General features: G+C 37.7%; 1 protein-coding gene and 1 long non-coding RNA gene across 2 annotated transcripts; one reads left to right on the top strand and one right to left on the bottom strand.

Annotated features, from left to right (window-relative positions):
• Window positions 1-7599: 7599 nt before the first annotated feature.
• LOC112097721 lies at window positions 7600-7953 on the top strand. The gene is made up of 3 exons (XR_002905207.1): window positions 7600-7645; window positions 7730-7825; window positions 7926-7953. It is a non-coding gene; the product is annotated as an uncharacterized LOC112097721 (long non-coding RNA).
• Window positions 7954-8882: 929 nt separating this feature from the next.
• On the bottom strand, window positions 8883-11124 carry LOC112098045. Its single transcript, XM_024183652.1, has 2 exons — window positions 9847-11124; window positions 8883-9680 (listed from the first exon to the last, which is right to left on the bottom strand). Exons 1-2 carry the CDS (start codon window positions 11122-11124, stop codon window positions 8883-8885), a joined length of 2076 nt encoding a protein of 691 aa, XP_024039420.1.
• Between the last annotated feature and the right edge of the window lie 974 nt (window positions 11125-12098).

Genomic DNA, 12098 nt, shown 5'->3' with positions numbered 1-12098 from the left:
TAAAATGAATGGCGATTGAGCTCTTGAGCCTCTGTATACCCTCCATAAGTTGTCAACTTCATCAAGGACTGCAAATATATTAAGCAATAGAAAAATAATCGTGATACATTGAGTAACATATGGAGCATGCACCTGCTTTATAAATATCCAAGAGTCTGAAGATAGATACATGGAGCTTGATTTGCCAAATGATCTATCAAAAAAGCCTCAATGCAAAATCTTCATCCATATTCCAAACAAAACCAGGCATAGCAATCCTCTGCCAGGCGACAATCCTATATTTGTAAAGCTTCTTAACAGGGAGCTCCGGCCTTGAATCTGGGGGTCTCCTCTCGTCCATAACTTCAACATTCAGCATGATTTTCCAAAGACACTGCAATTTTCATTTATAACCGAAACAAATAAGAAAGGACTTATCTAAAGACACTGCAATTTTGGACATTGGCTAACAAGTGTGATTAGGTCAAGACTTTGTATAGTGGCATAGCTCATATTCAAGGTTATTAGGCCAGAGCAAACAAAATTGACAGATCACACTATTTGAGACCATAATCAGGTTGCATCTACAACTAATTTTCCAAAATTATACCAATCTCTAACCCAGTACATTGCTAATCAATATTCCTGATTAATATAGGCAGCAATGACTGTATAAACAATTATTTCCAGCCAACCAGGTATGCTAGAAGCCAAATCTATAGTAGAGAAGGTTTTGCAGATCTCCTAAAAAAAATCTCATCTTCAATTTAACAAAAACTAGCATGAATCTCTGTTCAATAATCAGCAGTAATACCTTAAACAAATAAAAAAATTTCAGAGCCATTTTCAATCTGTCACATGGCAGCATAACAAATCACAAGCCATTTTCAATCAATCACAAGCTAACATGGATTTGCAACAATCATTCACCTACAACTAACATTAATCGATGGAAAAAAATGTAAGCGACAGAAATACTCTAAAAAATTTTCGAGACCCATTATTCTTTTTTCTATTTTTTTACCAAATAGAGCGACCATGTCGTGCTGTGAAATTTGATAAGAAACCTGTGTTTGTTTTGTTACTGTTTTGGGACTTTCATTTGGTTTGCTTGTTAATTTTATTATTGGTTCGGTTTCGGTTTTCATTCATCCCAACCGAAATGAAACCGTCCAATTTAGGTTATTGCACAACCGAATCAAATATCGAACCGAATCTGATACGGTTCTTCAATTTTCTGCCCACTCCTACTTCATGACAATAAACAACAAAAACAAAATCCATAATATAGCTTTTGAATTCTTAAAAGGGGGGAGAAAAAAAAGCACAGGTGAGTAAGCTATTAAGGTAAGAAGTTCAGATTAGACACGTATCAGTAATATTGATATTTAAATTTTACTCAAACAACTCTGATTCAAAATATGTAGAAACAATTCAAAATAACAATAAAAATTAAAAAAATATTATTTCAAGGAATCCAAACAGAGTATATGATGAGTATGATGTTGTTTTAAATTCTCAACCGAGGAAAAACAGAGATAGAGAGAGAACATACTATCAACACCAGCAAAGGCTTTGGATTCCTAAGCAGGTGGTGACGCATGGTTTGTCAGGAGGTGGAGATGGAATTCTGATTTGTTGTTGACAATAGCACACGGTTTTTGGCAGATTCGGACGAAATTACATTCTTATATAGAACCGAGGAAAGGGTGCTGGCCAATAAATGATAAAGGCCTGTATAAAGAAAGACAAAAATAATGTGGGCTTTAGAGAATCAGAAACTTGATAGAAGAGAAGGGGAATATCAACAATTATTTCAGAAGAAAGAAAAAGAAAAAAGCAAGCACGCTTGAAAATTTTTCAAGATAATGAAACCGCATTAATTAACAGGTTAAAATTTTTTGTAAGATTACTGGTTTCTAAAAAATTCTATGAACCTTTCAGTTTCACAGAAAGAGAGATAAAGACAAAGACAGTAGTCTACATTAAAAGCACTTAAAAAATCCAGTGCAGAATACATCTCTAAAAGTACTACAAAATATATACAAGTAAATATTTATAAAATAAGCATTGAAACGAGTCAGAATGTGACCCACCGTGTGTCCTTGACTGTATATAGCATTAAAGCAATACTCCCCTAGTATGATATGCGCACACACAATTTATATAGACGCATAAAACAAAAACAGCACAAATCTTATTATTTGTCTTGCTAAAACCCAAGAAATAGCTTATAAAATGAAATGGACCGCCCATGGTTCATACAAAGAAAAGAATAAGCCACGTATTAATTGAAGCTAACAACAGACATAAAATGATAAATGAAAAATGCTCACCTTCAGAATGAAGTCAATGTAATGAAGAGCTCAAATTCAGTTCTGCCACCTGGAAAAATGTGGTATTCACCAGTAACTTTAACCCCATTTTGCTAACCCTTAACTTCTGCAAGCTTTGTGTGGGGAAAATTATAATACCAAATCTATCCCACACAGCATGAGAACAAATCTTAGCCCAAGTGAATTAAAAGTACTCAAGTATATATTTTATAATGCATAATATAAGATCATACCCTATCCCTGCTTTGGGGCCACTTAATTGAGTGTTTGTATCCTTCCGGTAAAGGAGCAATACAGGTACAAGCTTCTTCAGGGCAATACCTCTCTCGATGTTCATAATGCTTTTGTGCTGGAAAGCATTCTAATTGCTTGCAAATTGTCCAGGCAAGGGATGCAATCTGGCCTAGCAGTGGCATTACACACTTTCCAGCGATGACCATACGGGTCCTTAGATATAGAAGTTTGTTGTGATATTTTCTGATTCTATGACTCAATAGGTTGAGTTGAGCAAGCCCCATTCTGAGCATTAGTTTCCTTCAGAATTTCTGACTAGTCACCAAAAGGAAAAATCTCAGTTGAAGCCTGATCCTTTCAACGACTCTCAGTGTCATTATCTTGATCTTGAGAATCCTTCTCCTTTTCAATCTGACTAGCCTCATCCATTTATTTTCATCCAAGCTCTTCTCTGATTCAATTTGCTCAATTTTATTCAATTCGCCGCCTTCTGTTTCTCCAGCTTCTGAATTCGAATCTCCACCTTCACTTTTAGATTCCTTATCTTCCCTTTTTCTAACATCGTAATTTTTAGACACCGCCTTAGATTCCTCTTCAGACTCAGTATTCTCATCAAAACTCTCCTTCACTAAATTCTCTTCCTGGTTTTGATTAACCATATTCTTAGATTCACTCGTCTCACCATCACCCTCATACATATTCATCTCTTCGTGATTATCTTCCACTCTATTCTCTAACTTTTCAACAGGAACATCATCCCCATCCCCATTGTTGAATCCTGTCATTCATCACCTTGATTTTCTACGAAAGGCCCAGACAAAACTCAGATACTCTCTGTTTCACTTTGCTTATAGGCTCTTAAGAGGACAACATCCTGGATCCCACACCAGTACAACTGATGATGACATTAACATCCAAACGCCAACCAGAAAAAGACCAACAAACACTACTACAGTAACCATTGAACAAAGACAATATCAGAGGTTCTTTAGCTATTTAATATTCCATCAAATATAATTATATAATACCTACCAAGGATTTCCGAATAGAAGGCATTCTCATCATTCTCATCTCAAGCAGCAACCTCACCAGTAACACATTTTCATATCATGTTTCCACCACAGGTCGCACGTATAGAAAGAATGAAGTATTAATTAGCTTCAACAGAGCCTATTTCTTTATTTCTTTTTTTCCCAAATAAAGCTTCATTCTTATACATATAATTAAAATATCAACTGAATAAACAAAGTCTATGATTACTAGTACAACATTTTCATTTTCAAGCAGAGCTAGGTAAGATATCGATGTCGTCAAATAAACCTAATTTAGTCTTGAAACCATATACTGCACTAAGCATAGCAGCAAAGCCAGAGCCTGACTATAAAGAAGATAATATATATATATATATAGAGAGAGAGCAAGAAATTCGACTGGAACATGAAATTTTTAACAATCTTACAAACATTATACACAAATCTCAATTCACGGCAAATAGGAGGATGAATCACTGACATCACCCAATTCATATATTTAATTCATGTATCCTCAGCCCGAGTCAGCAACGTGCTACCACAGTCGATTAGTTATTAGGGTTAAGGCTGACAGCAAAGAACTGAATGGCGTTAACTAAATAATGAGTTGAAACGGCATCTGCAATCGCATTAAATGGCATTGAACCGAAAGGTGGGGTTTAAATGAATGTTGGCCTGAGACAAAAGGGTGTGGCGTATTGGGGTTTTATGGCTGCATTTTGTTTCAATTGAAGGAGGGAAGTTGAGCGAGAGCTTTGATATGTAAATTTCAGCTTAATTTAAGCTAGGGTTTTCTTTCGATTGAAACAGAGGAGAGATTTTGGGTTATTAAAGTGAAAGAGATGGAATAATACAAAAAATTAGCGAAGTAAAAGCGAGGGAATACAAGATTTTTTATGGGTCCTAAGGACTGAAGGCAATTCGCCATAGTTCTGATATACGGGAAACTTTCTTAGCTTTATCGGTGGTGGAAATGAGGCTTAGGGTTAGGGTTCCACACAATGTTGTTAAGAGTGGCTCAAAGTTCAATGATTTTAGGTTGCAGCGAGAGGGGTTTATTCAACACTTGGTCGATAATTGGCTGAAGTGTTGATATGTTTTAAGTTTCATAAAAACGGCGTCGTTAATTTAAACGGCATCATTTTAAAATATTAAATCCACAAAACTTGAACATTACTCATATCTATCATTTATTTATGTTAGTTAAGTTATAGGGAAATTTACAGTAATAACCAAAAAAATTTTACTTTTTTTCATCTTACCCCCCCAAAAATATTTCTATCAACATTAGCCATAAAACAACATTTGAGACCAAAATATCCCTCCCTCATCTCTCCCCCAACACTCTCTTGCACTCATCTCTCCCAAACCGATCCAACTCCCATCATCGGCGGCGACATCAACCCTCGTCGGCGGCGGCTCCATCTCTCACCGGCATCCGATCTACGATCTACAACCTTCAACAAAACCTAGGTTAGTCATTTTTCTTATTTTCATTAATTTAAAATGAGATTTTAGAATAATAATAGTTATAGCTTGAGAATAATAGTGGTGGTGATGATGTTTGTGGTGGTTGGTGGTGTTTGGGAGTATTGTTTTCGATTTTGGAGTGATTGCGCTTAATTTTGGGGGTGGGGAGGGAGGGGGGCAGGGGGCGCGCGCGCACCCATGCGCGGCACGCTGTCGCACCAGATTTGGTGCGACAGCAGGCATTGTCGCACCAGCTTTGGACCAAAAATTATAATTTTTTTTTAACGAGTATATTTTTTCTGTAAATGTAATGTAATAATTTTATAAATATTACAGATACATGGCGAAATCAGAATCACCGGATATTGAAGTAGGCAAGATGTATTTTCGTTATGCTGATCACTTTCCTGGTCGAATTTCGAGCATGTGTATGTTATCTTCGGTCGTAAAAGCCATCGAGGAAAAATTAACAATGCGGCAGTTGAGTATGTTCAAAAAGGATATATTTGAGCATTTCTTGGAGTGTCGAAGTTTTTCGTTTAGTGGGGTAATTTTGCACAATCTTTTACTGCGGCAAGTGGCCCATGAAGACGATAGCCGTGAGGATCAGTTATGGTTTCAAATTGGTAAGCGTTTGATTCGCTTGTCAATTGTCGAATGGTGCTTGGTTACTGGACTTTCATTTGGTGTTGATACCAATGAAAAAAATGATGAAATGGAGCAGAGGCTACGGAATACGTATTTTGGTGGTGTGCATCGTAAGATTAATGTGAAGCAATTCGATGCAGTATTTAAGAAGTTGAAATTCGAGGAAATGGACGATATGGACGCATTAAAGATTACGCTGTTTTATTTTACGGACAGAGTACTAAATGCAAGAAAAAATCACTGTCAAATTAATTTCGATTGGCTTGACCAAGTTGATGATGTACAGTACTTCCGAAAACGTCCATGGGGTCTATTGTCGTGGGAAATGATTTACGAGAGTCTTGACAATGCACTGTTCGAGAAAGACGAGAAATTTAAGAAGACTCGGTTGAAAAATCCAAATCATAATATTGAAATATACAATCTTTACGGCTTTACGTCTGGGGTTCAGGTGCTTTTTTTTTTTGTTTATTAATAAGTTTTATAGTATTAAATATTTGATAGTTGTTTTATTTGATTTTTCACTTTGGTTGTTGTAGGCTTGGATTTACGAAGCAATCGGAGGGTTGCCATCAACATGGGTCGTCAAAACGAAGAATAAGATTCCCCGCATTCTGCAATGGAATCCCATGGCGTCTTCGAGAATCAACTTTGCGGAGGTTTATTCGTTCTTCAACGACGAATCTCGTCTTGTAAGTAATATGTATTACTTATTTTTTTAACTTTACTAAATTTAAGTTATGTATACTTACTTAAAATTTTCAATTGAATTTATGGCAGGGGGACTTTTTACAAACTCTTGAGCCAAATTCAAAGGAGAGTAGCAGAAAATATTGGCTCTCTGTGAAGAATTACTTGCCAAGCATTCCAGACTGGGTTCATAAGGTCGGTATACTCTAAGTACTAAAAATTTGTTAATCGAAATTTTTGGCTTTTCATTTACTAATTTTAAATGATACTTTATACAGCACCAACCCTCGATCAACGCGATGCCGTCGGTTACAAGGCAATCAGACGAGCATGACGATCATGACGACATACCAAACCCAATACCAGAGCAGCGTCATGACACTTTTGAGGATGAGGTGGGTCATGACACTTTTGAGGATGAGGTGGCTGTTGATGACCACCACCAGCAAACAGACAACTCTGATGACACACGGGATTCTGAGGTTAGAAATAATATACGATATTTTTCCTTTATAAATTATTATTTTTTTATTGTTATTCTAAAGTTTTATTTTTTTCTTTTGTAATAGTCGAGGACAAAGCAGTTTAATGATTATGTACAACGACGGCTGGATAAGATTGATCGTAACGTGTATGAAATAAAGTCCGAATTAAAAGATTTTAAAGAAACCGTTGTTGGCTTCATCGACACATTTTCTAAACGTCCAAATAAGGATTCTCCCACTGCACGCTCGTATGCGGTAAGCTAATTTAAATTTAATAATTATGTTCGTTTAACTTTTAATTTGATAGTTATTTAATATGTTCTTTTTGGCGAATGTATAGGCCCCGGATGACTATGGAGTGTATACTGACGTGGGCAATGAAAATTTGTCTACGCCCACGTCATTGTATAGTTTCTACGGGGATGTTAGTGGGGAGAGCGTGCAGGTGTTCACAGAGGTGCCTCCGGGCTTTAGTAAGTTCGGCCGCGCGTACATACCGTCATATGTTTATAACAGTCCTTACATGATTCCTCCGGTCAGGCGAGGACAGAACGTCCGGCCCTTACCTCGACCCCAAATCATGGAGCATGCGATTGACATGAGTACAAGTGTGGATGTAAATCCACTTAGAGAATTGGAGGACTCTAGTTTGTTTGCTGAGTTTGATCGATGGTTCACTGGTGATAGCAGAGTCCGCCGGAGAGTCCAGCACCCGCGGTCATTCTTTCAAATAATTTTGGGGACAGCTTCGATGGGATGGCTAGGCGATGAGGTATTTATATTTTCCTCGTGGTGTATTCTATTGTGGATTTGTGTATAATTTTTTTTAAATCGTAATATTTCTGTTTCTCTACAGCATATTCACGAGTATCTCCGCTTGATTAGCGAGAAACAACGGCAGTATCCAAATGCCTTACTCCAACGTGTCACACATACTGACACATTTTTTTGGGTAACGTGCCGACAAAACTTATAAATACTATTTAATTTTTTTTTAATTATTGCCTTTAAGTTTTATTAATTTATGCATTTCTTGGTTATCTATGTACTAGGTGTTCTTGAATCAGTTATGGAATAACGAGAATTGTGCAGTCGATTCAATAGTATTCGACGACCGCTTAAATAGTTATCTTTGTGGGCGACAGCACACAATGTCAAAATCAATGACAGATGTCGATATGGTATGTATTTTATTACATTTCACATGTTCTATAATGAAAATATTCGAGTTGTTGCTTTTTCTTTGTTGTATTTCAATTGCATATATAACGAACATGTTTTTCAATTTTTATATGCATTTACTCATCCCTGTTAACTTGGACGGCGCGCATTGGGTACTAGCACGAGTTGACTTTCGGAAAAATAAAGTCTGGATCTATGACTCATTACTCACATTTCGCGACGACAAAAGGTACAAGTTGAAATTCAAGCCACTTGAAGTTATATTCCCTCGCTGGTTGGAATATGTTGGCTTCTACAATATCCGACCTGAGTTGCGGAGTGAAGACCCGTGGAAAGTTATCGCAGTTAAGAGCGCGCCGCAACAAGAGCCCGGAACTGGCGATTGCGGTGTTTTTGTATTGATGGTTACGATGTATTTAATGTTTGGGCTTAGATTGGAGTTTAACGCTAGTCATGTCGAGTACTTTAGAAAGAAGATTGCGGTTGATATATTTAATGACGATATTATATTATAGACCTATGTAGTAATTTTAATGTTGAAATTTGAATTTTTTTTTAATTTGCGCACTTAAGTTTATATAATTTTAATGCCTCACATTTTGAACTTTAAAATAAAATAAAGTTTTATGAAATATAAGTGTACAATACACAAAAAACAATAACAGTTTTAACCAACGAAATACAAAAAACAATAACAGTTTTAAGCAACGAAATACAAAAAACAATAACAGTTTTAAGCAACGAAATACAAAAAACAATAACAGTTTTAACCAACGAAACACAAAAACAATAATAGTTTTAACCACCGAATAACACACAAAATACAACTAACTTCGAGTCGACGCAATAGGATTCTTACATCGCTTACTATTATGGCCTAGTTCATGACACCGGCAGCATCTTACAGTCCGCCGGTCAACGTCCTCGCCAGCCGAGGGTATTCTGAGCTCTTTACGACGGCCAGGTGGTGGTGCCTCAACTGGTGGGTATACTTGCATCTCCTGAATTTCATCTGGAACTTCCCAATCAGCCACATCACCAACTGGCTCCACTGGTTGTGCATAAGCCATCGCCAACGATTCTGTAGTGTAAAAGTCTGAACAAAGGTTAATAAAATCCACCCGGTATGTTAGACACGCCGCAATTGCATGAGCACACACAAGCTGATCAAGCTGAAACACTCTGCAGGAGCAAATTCTCTTTTGCAAGTCAACCAACCCTTCCTTAAGCCCACCGCCTATAACTTGAAAGCGATGCGGAGACACCGGCCGAACTATCATTCTTTCAGCTATAGTTCTCCTCTCAGTGACTATTTCATCCGCCCATGTTGTTAGCCGAGTAGTCATTGATTCAGCCACAATTTTTCTATCATAAAACCATTGCTGCAATGTTTTCCTAAAGTGATCAACAAGATGAGTAACAGGAAATTTTTGAGGTTCCCTCATGAAAGCATTAACACTCTCCGCGATGTTGGTGGTAAGAATGTTGTACCTCCTACCTTCAAACTGAGACCTTGCCCAATTACACGTACCGACATTATTTTCTAGGTAATCAGCCGCACCCGAGTGGATCCATCCACAACCCCTCAAGTTGTCTCTTAAATTCCTCATGGCCATATGCTTTTGCTGCATTAATAAAGGCAGGCTCAAATTCATCCCAAAGAGCTTTGGACATTCTAAATTGTGACTTAATGTTACCTTTGACGTGGTAAAAACAAACGCCATGAGTTGCATTGTGAAATACTTTAAGAACGGCTCTCCTTATGGTAGTGCATCGATTAGAGATAATTACCAACTCAGGTCTATCACCAATCACTTCGTGTAACTTCATCATAAACCATTCCCAAGCATCATTGTTTTCTGAATCCATGATCCCAATAGCTAACGGATACAATTGATTGTTACCATCAAGACATGTTGCCACGAACATGCTTCCACGATATAGTCCCTTCAGATGAGTACCATCTACAGCAATGACAGGCCGAATGTACTGCATAAACCCCTTGATGGAAGATCCGAGTGCTACAAAATAGTATAAGAAATTACCATCTCCATCTTGCTTGAGGTGAGTGACTGTACCCTCATTCGCTGTAGTTAGTACGTGAGAGTATTTAGGGAGCAAGTTGTATGACTCTGCAGGGTTGTCGCGAACTATTTCAAGACCAACTTCTCTCGCCCTATATGCCTGCTGGTATGTTAACTGAACACCGTATTCCTGTTGCATATCTGCTCTTATGTCATTGGGAGTATAAATCCTCTTATCTTGAATATATTTTTCTGCGATAATATGACCGACAACCCGGCTCCTTACTTGATGACGTCCATCAACCAATACCTCATTATGACAAGTGTGTACATTATCAATTCTCTTCACCACCCAAGGAACATTTTGCTCGTTCGAACTTCTAGTTGCTCGAATACGCCATTTACATGATTCTGAACAACAGTGAGCCTCGAAACGTGTCATAGTAGACTGTGCAATCTTGAAATCAAACTTATCTCTAAAGGCCACCTTGCGTAGTTGTAATATAAGCTCATTCTTCTCAGCAAATAGCTTACCCACGCTGATATCATCTGAGTCACAATTGCTAACAAAGCTTGGAGCAACCATGTTCGAAGGCAAAGTTGGAGCAAGACTTGTAAGGGGGTCAATTCTCCTTCTCGATCGAACCGTAGAAGGAATAGGTCTATTGCCTCTGTTATTCACAGGAGTATTGTCTTCACACTCATCCTCATGCTGAAACGACGGAACATTCGAAGGACCGGCTCCTCTATCATCACCATCATTATTGAAACGAGTGCCCCGCCTCGTATTATTAGAAGGTTCTGCACAAACATTATCCCCCTCTGTCTCATTATTAAAATCATCATTGTCCCGAAAATCATTGTTGTGATACGGAGAATATCGTTGCTCCAACGACGTTGTTATTGGAAATACCGTTGCTCCAACATCCTGTAACGTAACGCCATTATCATCAATGTTGTCATAATTTTCGTGGATTGGAGAGTAATATTGCTGCAACGATATTGTCCTTGGCAACACCTCTTCATCATTATCGGGGCCAGACATATTTGCTCTAAACGAAGTTTCTGTATCGACAAGTGGCTCAATACCTTCGCTCGGAACTCAAGGTGATGTGGTCACGAATATAGGAATGCATCCAACATTAGCTACGTCAAATGCCATATGCAACACAACCCTCACCATTTCATCATCACATATATCCATGGGCATTGCACATATACGATATAATGTGTTACTAGACCTCAAAGTTATCTTCATTGTGATACTATAATCATTAGGGTTTATTTGTAACACCTCGTATACTCTTGCCAATAACTGATCAAACAGATAATTTTTTCCAACCAAAAAAGCTCGATTTTTACCATTCACATGCTCCATACGACCATTCTCTAATGTCTCCCACCAACCATCGTAACACAATTCAAGTACAACTGAATCCATTAAGCCTGAAATTATAAAAAAAAATTTATTTCAGTCCTATTAAAATAATACAGTTTTAATGAATCTCCAGGGTGGGTGCGACAGACAACCTGTCGCCCGAATCTTGGTGCGACAGGGTGCCTGTCGCACCTTGCTCGGTGCGACAGGCGCCTGTCGCACCGAGTTTTACTGCGACATTAGCCTGTCGGCAGATTCAGATTCACCCAACTCAGTTCAGTAAGTTCAGAAAATAATTCATACCACTAAATGATGTCGATTTGTGTTGGATCCGGATAGATTATGATCGGATATCACTTTTATCGTTGTCTTTTGTGGTCGCCGTTGGCTGATGATTCAAGAGTGACAAGCTGCTTTTGGTTTGGCGACATGGGAGAAACAATGTTGGTTTTGTTCTGTAAAGAAGGGTAATTTGGGAAGAAAGGCTTGTGTTTGGCTAATGTTGATAGAAAAAAGTTGACAGGATTAATTGCGAAAATAATAAAATATTAATGGTTATTTTCGTAAATTTCCCTAAGTTATAAGTCATGAATATGTCATAAACTCTAGACATATGAATATATGTTACAAATCTATCACAC

Source organism: Citrus clementina, unplaced genomic scaffold (genome assembly GCF_000493195.1).
Source record: "Citrus clementina cultivar Clemenules unplaced genomic scaffold, Citrus_clementina_v1.0 scaffold_5, whole genome shotgun sequence".
NCBI lineage: Eukaryota > Viridiplantae > Streptophyta > Magnoliopsida > Sapindales > Rutaceae > Citrus > Citrus x clementina.
Note: the sequence above shows the minus strand (reverse complement) of the source record. Positions and strands in the feature narration are given on the sequence as shown.